General features: G+C 48.0%; 1 protein-coding gene across 2 annotated transcripts; it reads right to left on the bottom strand.

Moving 5' to 3' along the window:
* Window positions 1-8,546: 8,546 nt before the first annotated feature.
* On the bottom strand, window positions 8,547-13,517 carry LOC111080565. Of its 2 annotated transcripts, XM_022376258.2 has the most exons (6): window positions 12,790-13,517; window positions 10,206-10,488; window positions 9,927-10,138; window positions 9,613-9,868; window positions 9,020-9,540; window positions 8,547-8,930 (listed from the first exon to the last, which is right to left on the bottom strand). In XM_022376258.2, exons 1-6 carry the CDS (start codon window positions 13,061-13,063, stop codon window positions 8,692-8,694), a joined length of 1,785 nt encoding a protein of 594 aa, XP_022231950.2. In that variant the 5' UTR covers window positions 13,064-13,517; the 3' UTR covers window positions 8,547-8,691. The 2 variants fall into 2 exon arrangements, with proteins under 2 accessions (XP_022231950.2, XP_041451872.1); XM_041595938.1 differs by lacking the exons at window positions 10,206-10,488; window positions 12,790-13,517 and having other exon boundaries at window positions 8,547-8,927; window positions 9,927-10,133.
* Between the last annotated feature and the right edge of the window lie 1,262 nt (window positions 13,518-14,779).

Below are 14,779 nucleotides of genomic sequence, written 5' to 3'. Positions count from 1 at the left end.
TCCTTCCCAGTGGCATTTGCAGACCCTCCTCCAGCCCTCGGCCTGTTAGCAAGACTTATTGCAGCTGCTTAGCCAAATGGTTGGAGATGGAGATGGTGATGGTGGCCCCCGTGGGTCTGGGCTTTAATGACGATCATTAGCGCTGCACTGCTATCTGGCTTCATATTTTCCAACTATTAAATTATTAGTAATTAGCAATTAGTACTTACTTGGTGATTACCTAGGCCTACACGCAGAGAGCGAAGGGGTGCATTTGATGGTTCGCTCTTACCAGATGAGAAATTCTTAAGTCTACGGCCAGCTTAAACACACATCAAAACCGTATTGCTTCTGAAAACTTGAAACAAATTTAATTATTTATTTTTATAGCATGTTTTTCTCAGCGTGTAGCAGCCCAAAGCCCAGCAATTCCGCCGCAGATCGGTCCTCAGTCGACTCCGTCACTCAATAGCAGTCTCAGATCCCCCACGAGGCAAAGAAAATATAACTGGCTTGCGGACTGAAATTATCGCGCTAAGTCCCAGACTTTCGGTTATGGCTTAAAGGCTTAATGGGCCCACTGCCGCTCTGAATAATCCACATGGTTCGCTGGTTAGGCGATTTTGAATGCTGCCATGGGATGGATGTCAGCCACGTCAGCGCACCCAGCCATCCCAGTTCCATCTGGGGCTGGGCCACTTTTCCCTACCCTGGCTCGAAATTGAAATTATAATTTGCAACCGCAATCAACCGCACTGAATATGCATGTACACACACTCACTCATACATACTCGTACAAAAAAACACCAGATGTGGGTTATGGCTTGTTTAATTTGCCCTAACTACTGTAGTAACAGCTACAGCTATGGGTGGGACATAGCAGAGGCAGAGACAGGCAGAGCCCATCAATGCCGCTCTTTGCGTACGCATTACCATTCCCCCTATTAACGTCGCCCGCCGACATCTGATTCCATATTTACAATTAATTAATTGCGGCTATTCTGTTTGTTTTTTTTTAATTTGCATATGAATATTTTAATATTTAATTTCACTTAAATCTGAAATTGATCCCCTTTGTGACTCTTACTTTCATTATATTGGAAGGTGGGAATCGGAAGCTGCCGTCAGGGAGAAAGGTTTTTGCTAAATAACTTTCGATTACTTTTCTTCTGTGGTAAATCGGTAAATCATCGAAACCCCTCAAATATACGCACTGCAGGAGTGAGGAGCATCGTTTGAGCAGAATGTTGCATTATATTATTATTTATAATTTTACTTTGCTACCATTTAATTTACTCTTTGCCTTGTCCAACCTACTGGTCAATGCGAAGGAATCAAAGTATGTTTTGATTATAGTTTTTACTTAGCAAGCATTTAATTATACGTATACAGAGCCGCTTGCTCGGCGAGCCTGATCCCAAGCCTCTGGCAGTGCGATGAGCCACTACTGAGTAGCTTGGTCCATTTTGTCAGATTGATTGGGCAGTGGATCAGATTGTTGTGGGCTCTGCCATTTGCCTCATTCCTCGGAAGCTCGTAAGCAAAACCACAGCCAATGCTTACGAGTATGGTTCAAGTTAAGAGCTATACACGTATGACAGTTGCCAGAAGTAGCCTGGAAATACATTATCCGCGGCAAATCAACGCTCCATTGGCGACCCACATTGGCCATCGCAGCGACAGCTCGTCATCTCGGGGATCGTGAGTAGCGGCGCAGACCAAAGTGAAGACAGAAAGACCCATCATCGATACCCTCCTTAGCATTAGCACGGTTTCAGCACATTCGCAGCCCCATCTGGCATCGATAACTTAATTCCATGCATGCCATCCATGCCATCCAGGCCAGTGCAACGCGATGCTTCTAACCCAATTCACGGGCCATGCAAAGTTTTTCTGACATCTGATTGAACCAGCTCAGTGCTGGATCTGGATTTACTCTCCCCTGGCTGCTGCAACATACATTCGTATGTATGTATTTAAAGGGTACGACTATTAAAAAAGGTTTACCCCGTTTACGAGGCTGCTCCGCTGTGACATTTGTCAGCTGCCAGTTGACGGAACTTTTGGCCCGGAGTCAAACCACCCAGATGGTAGCCGAGCGCTGCTCCATCTCTGTCTGCTCTCAGGTGACCCTAATTACATTCAAAGCATGCATATGCATGCATTAGAGACGACAAAGCGCCGGGTATTATACTTAGACCTGAGTTATTAACGTCCAACGAAAGCTCAGTTGACACCAACTTTCAGCAGGCCAAATATTAACACTGCGCAGCAAGACAAAGATCAAATAGCCGTAGATGGGATGTCCCGATATGTCCCTGCAGATGGGCTATTGATTGTCCATACTGTTGAATAAAGTAAGTCAACTCCGACAACTGGCAGATGATTCATTCATTCATTCAGTTAAATTCATGACTCATGATTAAATTCATTTAATTGATGCACCCTTCGACCACATTTATAGTATTCAACCTCCCATTGGAGGGGATTGTGCTTAGTATTAAATACGTCTTACCGAATTGTAATACTCGTTTTGGTTGGACAGTGCTAATAACAAGAGTGTGTACGAGCATGTGGATGCTTCGAACCGCTAGATGAGTGATCGAGATGCAATTTGCTCGTGTTTAATGGCACTTCCCTCCGCTACTCTTCTCTGCGATCGCACGTCGAAAATTAAAAGCAAACAATGGAAACTCCCTGGGTTGCCATAACGGGGCCTGGCCTCTGTATTGCGGGATGTAGAAGAAAATTCGAAAAGTGCAACGGCAAATTGCAATCCGCATGCTCTGCGATCATCGCTTTGCCTTCCCCCCTCTTTGCCAACACTCCACTTTACGAGTACGAGTACGAGTACGAGTATATCCCCGCTCCATCGACACCACTTTCATTTTCATGCTCACCCAACTCACTCGCGTACACTCACAATGGAGCTTATTAATCATATAATTATGTTGCACCTACATACATACATACATACATACATATTTACATCTGTGTGCGTTTTGATTAATGCGAGATGTAGAATTAAGTTGCATTGTCTGCCTTCTGATGATGTCTCTGTTTTCCCCTGCCTTTATCATTTATTTTCATGGAAGTGGCTAAAGGGGCTTCGGCTCTCTAAAATCGGACACAGCTGGATACGGCTTAGAGATTTGATAGTGAAATGAGAGCTTGAGTGGGGCACTGAACTGTAGGAGAAGGGTCCAGATCAACTTCTCCCCTCTTGGGAATCCAAAGTGAAAATTCCCAGAAATGTGAAGCTTGGGAAAGTTAAAATTGGTTTGGTTAAATATTCAACTAAATGGTGAGAGAGGAACTTACATAATTGGGTAGTTAAAGGAAATTCTGGTTCTTGGATAACGCTTCCCTCTGAGGAGAGTCACAAAAACGTTAACTCGGATTTAACTCGGTACTGCACTCAATATACGAGTATAAATATACTCCTGGAGTCAATCATACTCGTATCTATGGATAGTCCGGTTTGATCTGCTCGACATAAGCACTGTTAATTGTGCAGCTTTCGGCGATTATCTTTCTTTCGATAGCTCTCACGGAGCACCCATTAACTGTGGGCATACCTCCGCGCTTTATAGAAATCGTTGACTCCGAAAACTACAAAAGTCCCAAATGAGATTCATCAGCGAACCAATTTAATGGCACAAACCCATTTAAGGCGGAATACTCGTACTACACTTTCGCCCTGAGCCCAATTCCGTTTTGTTTTCTTTACTTTTTTTAGCAATTATGTTGCGGGGTCGGCTGCGGCGAAGAGCTGGAAATTGCAAGCCAAGCAAATAAAAATTAGTAAGACCCGACCAAATAAATAAATAAATGAATCAGGGAGAAGCGAAGGGAAGCACGAATACAAAGTAGAAGTCGGATTCGGAGTCGGAGTCGGAACAAGCAGAGCAATTGTGTGGGAATCTGGAGCAGCCTCAATGGGAAAATGACTTAATGTGGCCAGCGGCCCGTCGTCGGGTAGGTACGCGAAATGGCACAAAGATCTCCCACAATTTGCACGACTCGGGGGCGGAGCGACGGCAATAAAATGCTGAAACTAACGGGTGTCACATAACAATTAGAATTAACTAAAGTACGAGTACCTCGGGAGAACTTTTCGCACTTTGGCCATTCCAGTGCTGATGCTGATGCTGAAGCTCTTCTGAAGCCCTGTCTTAGCAACTCTCCGCTCTAGGCAACTTCTACAACTATTTCTGTTCTGTTCTGTTCTTTTCGGGTTTTTCTTTCCATTTTTTGGCAACGGTAAATTGAAATACGCAGCTGATTAGCAGGGGCGGCGGAGGCGTGGCTAGTCGGTCTCGCTTGCTGCTGCTGCTGCTGCTTGCCGTTGCTGTTGTCACTCGGCCTGGCCCGAAACGCACATTGGCATTGGCCAGGCCAACTAATTTCAAAGGTAAGCGCGTCAAGAACAGTTATGAGCTCCGAGCACAAATGGAATGGCTGTGGGATGGACTTGGCCGGAATGGACTGGGATGGGATCGGTCGGTGTGTCTTGGGATGCCCAAAGCCACACACAGGAAAACGGGCGAGAACGAGAAAGAGACTTTAAAGTGTGCTCAACAATGTGCGACAGCCAAAACTGAAACTTAGCGGAGAACCAGTGCGGATGGAACAAAGGCTGATCGACTGCAAAGTGTCCTTATAAAATCCACTGTTCACAAATAAATTAACGAAATAATACCAGCAAGTATTATAATTGTTTATTTACTATATGCCAAGTGTTTCCCATCAAATAAATGAATGTCATGATGCATACAGATATGTTGTGCTATATTCTGAAATCAAATCTATAAGCGAGTATATCCAGCATGATAAACAGATCATTTTTAAATATTATTTATTATATTTGCTTTGATCAAAGCACAAAGATCTCTTCTCTCTATTTTGTTGCTCATTTAACAAAAATCATTAACCCCACAGCTGGACATACCTAACAGCATACCCTGTAATACGAATACTAGCCTGCGCGGGGCTCTTGGATGTGATATGGCTATAAAAGAGTTACGCGCGCGACGCATTGCAACACCGAGAATGAGAGACGCGTTTTGGGAATGGGACTGGGACTGGGCTGGTTACGGTTACAGTAGTTGTTGCCACAGTTGCTGCAGTTGCGGATAGTTCTGCTGTTGCTGTACTTGTACTTGTACTTGTAGTACTTGTTGTGGCAAGCGTTGCGCTTCAACTACGGCCATACATCAAGTCGCCAGAGAACAGCGAATTCTGCTCGGCGTCAGATACAAATACTAAACTTGATAGAGACATAACTTGCATGCAGCGATGCAGGAAATCACCAGAAAGGCAGAGCAGTCCGGGAGAGACCATTACACACACCACTACCACCATTAATTCCAATACCAATGCCAAGAGCCAGAGCAGGTGCAGGCGCATACATTAGAGCAGACCCATACCCATACCCAGGCACAAGCCAAGCCAAGCCAAGCCGACGAACTTGTGGTTTCAGCCTGGGCCAGGCTGGGCCTGGGGCAGTTCCACTTGTTATTCTCCGATTCTCCCTGGAGCGCGTGAGGGGAATTGCTGAGAGGTGGAAAATAAAATTAACCGAATGGCAGGTTTTTATTTACGCTAAATTATTTTCCCAGCTGTGTCCAGGTCCATGAACGCGTAGTTCTCCGTAGTTACGCTTTATATAGTCGGTGCGTAATGGTTATTGTCATGCCAGGCTGTCTGACGTCTGTAGTAAGTACTGTACATGGAAAATGTCTTTCATTTTCACATTAGAAGGGTATTTTGCTGGTGATGTCATCTCAAGCATCAGCCAGTTAAGTAGATACCAGTTTCGGTAGAACAGTTTTTGCAGACTCTAAGAACCATTCCAAGGCGTTTCCACTGAACTTGGTTGGGGTTCAACCCAGACAATGCTAAGCACTGCTCCACCACTTCCATTAAATGATTTTTTCTTCTTCAAAGAGATTTCTTATGTGTTGTGAAATTATCTCCATGGAACCCCACGCCGGAGTATTCCCCAATATGACACCAATCTTTTAGTTTCTCCCCCCTTCTTGCCTTTTCCATTTCCCCCCCGTGACTAGTTGAAATCCCGCAACATAAATAATAATAATCATTAAAAGTGCGACTGCCATTAGCCCAGAATCGGAACAAAAAAATAAAAAACAAAACCAAACCAAAGCTAAAGCCAAAACAAAACAAAACAAAACAAAACGTCCGCTGATGATGGTTTGATACAATGAAACAATGAGCGGCTGTTGCTGAGTGCTGTTCCATTTTCGAGGTTCTGCCAGATCACGATTGCCCAAAAGATAACCCAGTTGCCTGGAGCCCATGCGAGGGGCAGCGGGGCGGAAGACATTTGGCTGCAATTTGCCACAAGAACTTTCCTCACCCAGATGCACCCCAGATCTGGCAGATCTGACACAAATCTCTATCCGAGGTTCAAATCGTAAATAATTAGATGTAAAATGCGGATGGGGATGGGGATGGGACGGAGGGTTCCACCGAGCAAAACGCTCTCCAGCCGCGTTCTCAGGCACTGATCGTTTGATCATTTTCAATTGTGAGGCTGATGAACGTTAATTATCCCGGCCAGAAGAAAAATGATCTTGATGTGCACGGCTATGAGTTTGGTTTTTGGCAAGCCAGATGGAAGCAAAGCAATGGAAACTTTCACAAAGCATTTTACTTTCGTCTTCGTCAGTCGCTCGCATTCTAATACTCGTACAAGACAGCAGCAGCAGCAGCAGAGCACCAGCAGCAGAGCTCCAGGCCAGAGCTGCGGCTGCGGCTGCTTGTTGGTTGGTGGTTGGTGGCTCATTAAGCTGTTTGGCTGGCTTCTTGGCCAAGATCGTTGGCCTCATTATGCAGGGGTCCAAGTCTCCCAGCTGGCGGCGTACTCGTAATAAGTGCAGCGCGTTATGCTCGCCTAAACAATCTCCCGCCTGGCATCTGGAGTGCGTCAGAAAAGGGAAACGGAAGCCCAATCCACGAGATTTATGTATGCCACATGCTAATCAACGTCAAAACGCAACTGTGGGTGAAATTTGATCCACTGGTGGTGGTGCTGCTGCTGCTGCTGCCACATCTTATTCTGCTGCAGTGGGTGAAGGTGAAGGCTTGGGCTTGGGCTTAGACTTGGACGTGGCCTTTGTCTTGGTCTTGGTCTTGGTCTGGCTTGCAGATGAGAAAGTTTATTTATTTTTTGGTTTATGTTTTCGCGATCTTAACGCTTACTTGGTTTTTGTGTTCTAATAATACTCCAGCAACAAACAAACAAAAGCCAAAGCTAGACAAACCTTTTGTATCTGATGATGATGATGATGATGATGATGATGATGAAGAAATCCGGCCTAATGGCTTTTCTATGCAAAACTCCATTGAGCACTTCCCCTTTTCCAAGCTAGCCCAAGCTCCCAGCTCCACAGCTCCACAGCTCCACAGCTCCAAGCTCTGGGGCTCCCAGTCTCAGGCACTTCAATCAGAAAGTTTTCAGAACGCCTTTCGCTGGGGCTTCACCGCAGGCACGTCCCACTGGAGTCGGACCCCAGCTCGGACTCCGAGACTCTGGCTCTAGCTCTCCATATTGGGCAACCGACAACAATAACGAGACCCCCGAACTGCAGTTGAAGTTAAGTTTTATGTCTTCTGTCGGTTATTCTGTTTTATCTGCCGGCTTCCGTTCGAGAGCCAGAACCCCCGGCGAGGTTTCAACCGCCAAGAGGTGGAAGTCGCTTTGACAACTCTTTGTGCCACTTTCATGCAAATCGCTGTCCGCCGAGTCAACGTCTTAACACAATTTCGTAATTCTTTGTGTGTGCCAAGACAGAACGAACATTCGGCGTTCGCAGTACGGCTATACTCCCGATAGAATCATTAAAAACCTATTTCTCAAATGATGGTCTGCCAGTTATGATGCGATTCGATCTGCTGCTGCTTCTGCTGCTGCTGCTTCTGCTGCTGTTGATGATGATGATGTGGAGAGCTGAAGCCAAGCTGGTGAGGAAGGAAGCAAGAGGTTGAGTGCTTCCTATTTGGGAGCTGACCTATTGGTGGCCATTCGTTGTGGGTCACGAGATCCAGTTACATAGCTGTCGGAGACAGCCGATTTTAAAACAGCTTTCATCTCAAATTTGACTCATTTGCATTTAATTTTTAAATGTTAAAGAAAAGATTTCCATAAGATACAAGTTATAAGTGGAGGAGCGATGTGTCTGTAGGCCCGCAAATAAAATAGCATTACCCTCCCTGGGTGCCCACCCAGGAAATCCCTTCGAAATGACAACAGCCACACCATTTATAGTAGTTACAGATACAAATACTCGCATTTATTTTCTCGACATCATAAATAATTTATACAAAATACGTACAGCTAGAGTCTACGTGCTAATCTCGCTCTAGAGGAAAGTCAGCTGGAACTATCGAACTCCCAGTAATCATTCAGAATTGCACAGTTCAAGTTAAAGCTTGGGCAGAGACAGAGACAGAGACAGAGACAAGGACGAGGACGGACTTACAATTATGTAAATATTGGGATGCGATGCTGATCACGCTGGTACCGTTGGAGTTTAAGCTGGAGCTGAAGCTGAACTTGGAGCCTCTGTGATTGTGGCCCGGGCTATGCGCAGTCATCTGCAGCTAAATGGCGTCTGGGGCATTCAGCAGGACGAGTGGGCATAGCCAGCTGGAAGAGAGTGGCTGTGGGGATGGGAGGAGGGACACCTACAAGGTGCACTGATACTGCTGCTGCTGCAAGGCGCGGGGCAGCGTCTTGTGCGGCAGGTGGGGGACCATCGATGACGTGGACGAGCGGTGGCCTGCTGGGGTCTTGGGACGCAGGCGCTGGCGCTGGCGCTGCAGCAGAACGAGGCAAATGCTGATGATTATCACAGATATGGAAACAGTTACCAGCACGCTGCTCAGATTCGAGCTTATGTAACGCAGTGTGGGGGCGAACACTGCTGAAAGAGAGAAGGGGCGGGAGAGGAGAGGCACCCGGGGGGGGGTAATGGGTATCACGAATCACGATTGTCGCTGACAAGCTACTCACCCTCCTCGTCATCGCCATCGCCATCGCCATCGTCTGGGCCAGCCTCGCGTTGGGCGTGTCGCGATCTGGCGGCGAGCTCCGGCGTCTGGTCCACAACCAGTTTGGCGTACATGGTGTCCATCTGCTCCAGAGTCTGACCCTGAGCGGGCTCCTCTGCCAGACTGTTCACCTCTTTGAGGCTGGCTAGGCTCAGGGCGCGTCCCTGCTGGCGACTGTTGCTGCTGTTGTGGCTGTGGACTGCCGGCAGGCTCGACTCCTCCATTGCTTGGGCTTGGGGTTGTGCCTCCTCTACCAGAGCCTCCTGCTCCACGGACTCGGGCTCAGACTCGGACTCCCTGAGCACCAGCTCGCTCTTGTTGACGTAGCGCATCTGTCGCAGCTCCCTGCCCAGGCGCTGGTCGTCGTCGGGCTCGAAGGGATCGTTGGGCTCGTAGGCGGCGGCCACTCCGCTCTTGCCGGGCACAGTAAAGCTGGCCCGCACGGTCTGCATGCCCGACTGGTAGCTGCAGACCACCACAAAGCTGGTGGGAGAGGGGATTTTGGTACAAGATCTGAGTAGCTTCTAGGGTTTCTGGGGGTGGGGTTCAAGTTACCGCCTCGTGCTATGCGTGAAGATGCCCAGGTTCTCCTGCACAGTGATGAAGGTCTCCACCGTGTTCGTCTCCGGCTTGACCATGCTTCCGCACTTCTTGTGGTCGATCCGCATGGTGTACTTGTCGGCGGCATCGCTGGCGTCCCCTTTCACGCCGCAGTTGCCGCCGTCCACAACGATGCGTCCCCCGAAGTAGGGGCCCGTCTCCACCTCAATCTCCGAGGCATGCGGCAGGCATTGCGTGGCATGGGCAGAGACTAGGCGAAAAGTATTGGCTTGAATGGGCTGTGCGCAGAGGAGTTCCAGTCTACTTACAGCCCTTCGTGGGAATGATGATGCTCTGGCCGGGCAGGTGCCCAGAGCCGGTACTTTCGATCTCGTTCTCATCGTGGAGCTCGGCGCGTGCGTTCGGCCTGCGAGCACCACCCGCCTGCAGACGCCTCTGGGTCGCAGGGCGGACATGGAAGCTGTACTTAGTGGCCATCCTCAGGTTATCCACGGCAGCGGCGAAGTGCTGGACTTGGAATCTGGGGAGAGAGCAAGCAGAACTCAGTCAGGTAGGGTTCTTCCCCATGGGGAAGCGAATCCACTTACCCTACGGGGTCTCCAGCGGGCTCCTGCGCCACTTCAGCGGCAGTGCCGTTCACCGTCTTGACGCGGCACCGCTGCGGGCCGTAGTTCTGCATCTCGCAGTAGAAGATCTGGAATGCCTTGGGCGGTTCCACATCGATGCTCATATTTGTCACATTCACTGGGGACCCGGTGGCTCCGACTTCGTCTCCACTCGTATCTGTGTCAGCGTCCGACGGCACGAACTCCACTTCCCAGGTCAGATTCACCGATTTGTAATGTGGTTCACCGGCAACGCCGCGTATCTCTGTTGAAGGTTACCAAAGTGAGCACGGGCATAGGCATGGGCAGAGGCAGAGGCATAGGGAAATGGGGTTAGAGCCACAGCAGCAGATTCGTGGCAGTGGCAGTGGCAGTTGCAGTTCAAGTCGCCTCTTGCATGCAAATCAACTGCCAGCCAGCGCAGAGTGGGGGCAAAGAACTCGTTTCCAGGCAGAGCCCCAGACACGCTCTTGGATTAGTTTTTATTTCATTCGGTCGTTTCGTTTTTGAAGCTCTCGGGCATCCCATTGCGCCACTAAGTGGTTGTTCCCAGCCAGCGAAGAGAAGATCTCTGAGCACACTGAAGTGCTGATGCCGGAGCAGGGGGCTCTGCACTTTTCCCTCCGCCCAGTGATGGGGGATCAGACTGGAAGTGTGACGTGAATTAGCCAGGGGGAGCCAGCAGCTATGGCGGAGTAAAAACTAGATTGAAGATGAGGCTGGGCAGGCAATGGGACTGCGATGGATGGAGGCAATTGTGGCAGGAACGTGCGCTCAAAGTGAGACAAATGGCGGCTAGTTGCGACCACTGATCTGCACATCTGTAGCCGACGAATCGGAGACTTTGGTATTCTGTTCGCCTTGAGTTTATATTTACAGATTAATTAGGACTCTAATTTAGAGTCCGGAACAGTATAATATTAAAGAATGGCCTGCACTATGACCAAGGTAATAGATAAGCCGTAAAATAATATATTATACAGGAAGGATAAGGTCATGAAATGCCAAACATGGGCAATCTGGTATATTGCTTGTCCACTTAGCCCCGATTTCCAAACAATTTCACAAGCCAGCAATGTGCCAGAGTCTGGCGCCTCTCTTCCTAAGCAGAACCTTGCATAATCCGCAATTAGAAATGCCATTTGCCGCAGCCAGGCATCTCAAGATGTGGCTGTGTGGCTGTGGCTGTGGCGGCTGCAAGTTGCTGCAAGTTGCTGCTTGTGCCTGCCTGTTGCAGGCTGCTTTTCCCATGTTGGAACCATTGACACCGATTTTTGTAGATTGCTGCAGCAGTGTTTTTAGGCGAATTTCACACAGAGAACAGGGAAAAGTGAAAATTCTGCCATGGCACAAATTCTGACATCGGGGCTAGAGAGATGCCTCTGCAGCAGATCTGTGTGCTGGCTTCGCCGAACACTGATTAGAAAATGCCACGGAGGATGACAAGAGGTGCAGACTGCAATTGCGGCATCAGTAAATAAATCGTTTTGATTAATGGACGTTTCTCCGCCAGATGAGGTCTTGGGAAGTCTATCGATGACACTGCACTCGATTCGGATATCCATTTGCAGCCGTCATTGCCTGTTATGTAAGCGATTGGAGGGAAATGAAAGAAAAGTCACCCCAAGACGAAGCTTCATTCATTCATGTCTCCGCCAGTCCCAGAGCCCGCCTCTCTGGACGTTCCCTTGAACTTCCATTGAACGACAAATTGCCGCAATCTGTCCAGTCCAGATCCATCTTGATCTGTCATTGACCGTGATGTAATTGGGGGTCTGGCCCCGCCTTGGTTAATTTGATTAGCATAATATGTGTGTGTGTGCTCCCAACCGATTGCTAAGATTTTGCTCTGGCCTAATGGCACTTTTGCTCTCTTGAAAATCCTGATTTCCCAATGCAATTTCCGCTTTGCGGTTCTGCGATGATACTGAGGCGGTTCTTCAGCGATTGTGGGGCGGGGCTGCAACCGCGAACGCGGCTCTGTCTTCGTTCCCCTTTCAAGACTGGCCGGGAGGAAATGTTTGCACATTTACCGCTTGCCCACTTGCCCGCTTGATTGGCACTAAATGGGGGACAGGACCGAGCAGGGACAGGGACAGGGCAGGGACAGGGCAGGGACAGACAGGGACAGCAGCAGAAATTAGCTGCCGGACAAGTTCGTTGTCTAAGTCTTTAGATGCCGGAGCGTGAAACAATTTCACTGCCAAGGGCAGGCCCTCGACGGCTAGGGAAAATACTTTCAGGAACATACATAAATAGGTACAAAAGCAGCAGCAGCAGCAGAAAAAAGAACTGCATACGTCGGGCAGCACAGATCGTGACCAAATGCAATTAGGCAGTCTCCTACTCCGTCCTACTCTTGCTCCGACTCCGACTTTGACTCCGACTCTGACAGAGGCAGAAAGGAAACCAAAACAAAGAACGCTTCAAGTCGAGTCGAACTGCAACTGGGCCCTGGCTGGGTCTGGCTCTGTCTTTGGGTCGTTATGCATGTACATACATACATATATATGTATGTATATATATATGCACCATGTAGTTATACTCCTCTGCTTATAGGACTCACCATACTTGCTACCAGCTTTGGCATTGTTGCCACGGTTCCCGCTTCTTGTGCCTTCGGATGTTTTCCCTCCTGTGGATGCTGTGGATGCTGCCTTTGACGTGGCCTCGACCATCGATGCATTGTTGTCGCTGGGACTCTTCGCTATTCGGGCGCGCTGCTTGGGGCCTGGGGATGCTGCCAGCAACGCCGGCAACAGCAGCAGCAGCAACATCAGCGACAAAGCTACCAGCGACAACATGCTGCAGCTGCCGCCTTGTATTGATTTCGTTGACATTATTTTTGTTGATTTATTTCAGTTTGCTGTTTGTTCTCATCAAATGTGTGTCAGTCGGGAGCTGCTGGGCGACTATACGAGGGGAAAATGCAAGTGTCGCTGGTGGGTCCACCGGCTCGAGGCACAGTTTGTCTTGTGGCTGATGGTTATTTGATATTTTGATTTATGGAGATTTATCTATCAGTTGAGCGTAGCTTGGCCCACCAATTGGCAGTTTTGGCTGTATTCTCATCGGCTTGGTCCCCGCAAATTGACCCCACACTTCTTGCTTTAAGTACACTTTCTGGTTCTTTTTCTTTTTATGTGGAAGAACCGTTGCTGCTGGCTTTATTCCACTATGGTTTCCCAGTAAATCCCATTTGTCACGGCACGAATTAGGAGGAATCTTCAGCTGCGATGATAGTTACTCTTCCGCGTCGTCTGTGGCATAAACCGCGCGATGCCAACACTCTTCTTCGTCTGCGACTGAGCTGACTGCAGCGGGAGCCCAAAACCTGACCAACCAAGCCCGATCAGCTGTTCCTACCCGAACCCACGAACACACGATGGCAAGGCCGACCGACCCGACCAAGCGCCAGAGCTTTTGCAGCAAGAGAAAAAGCTCGCTCAGCACTCGCTCTCAGTGGTGTTTCCCCCACACCACTTTATGCTGTGCTTTAAAGGCTTAATGAAATGTTGGGGGGGGTGGGGCCTTATCAGCTGTAGCTTATCATCTGATGGACGGATGGCCAGTGTGTAAAATGTCTCTTTCAGTGCTTTTTCTGTTGTTTTTTGTTTGTTTACGTTTTGTCCAAGGGCTAAGTTGGGAATCCATATTGGGCGAAGCTCTTTCGTAATTAAGGCCTATCCCAAGCAAGCCTCCAATAAATTTAGCATTGTTGAAACCGTTATTTCGGCTGTTTTTTAATCAGGCATCACATCACCCGAAGAAGCAACATGGAGATAGATTCCGAGCAAGAGAAAGAGAGAACCACTTTCCCTCTTCTCCGACAGGTTTATGCCCATTGCCCCATTGCCCATTGTCTTCTGTTTTTTTTTTTGTATTTTCTTTCTCTGCCGTTCCCCGATCCACTCACTCCATCGCTCCCTCGCTCCACCCCTGGCTTTGATTAATGCTTAATCAACAATATTATTGTTATTAGTTTTCTATAGTTTCCAACGGTTTTCTAAAGCGGGGCGGCAGCATTTCGCCCCCGCTAGCATTTTCATAAATACATAAATATTTCGCTCATCGCTGCCTCCGAGCCGCGCTTCGAATCGAACGAAATCAATTATAAATTCGCACAAAAAGTTTCTCCATCACAAAAAAATGAGTGAACAAAGAAATGAGAGAAGTCAATACGCGACAATCTATCAATTATTACGACTATTTGCACTCATTGCATAATCGGAAACCGTTGCTGAATTCTGTAGCAGAAAATATTGATTACACACAGAGACACATTTTGGGAAGACACTTTGGGAAGTGGTTCAAACAGCGGCAAAAATAATTTCTACAAACACTGCACATATATTTAAAAATTACAATTATCCAAATATATACATATGTACAATCATCGAAGAAAGTATATTGAAGTCCCAACAGGTTATTGTTTAATTATGCGTAAAGTCAACGAAACAAAAATGTGTAATCAGCGTACTTTAAGCTGAGTTTGCATAGAAAGAGACAGAAAATATCGTTGATACCTGAAGCCGCCTAGAAGTAGGTAGTATTTA

The sequence above is a fragment of the Drosophila obscura genome, unplaced genomic scaffold (assembly GCF_018151105.1).
Source record: "Drosophila obscura isolate BZ-5 IFL unplaced genomic scaffold, ASM1815110v1 contig_9, whole genome shotgun sequence".
Classification (NCBI taxonomy): Eukaryota; Metazoa; Arthropoda; class Insecta; order Diptera; family Drosophilidae; genus Drosophila; species Drosophila obscura.
Note: the sequence above shows the minus strand (reverse complement) of the source record. Positions and strands in the feature narration are given on the sequence as shown.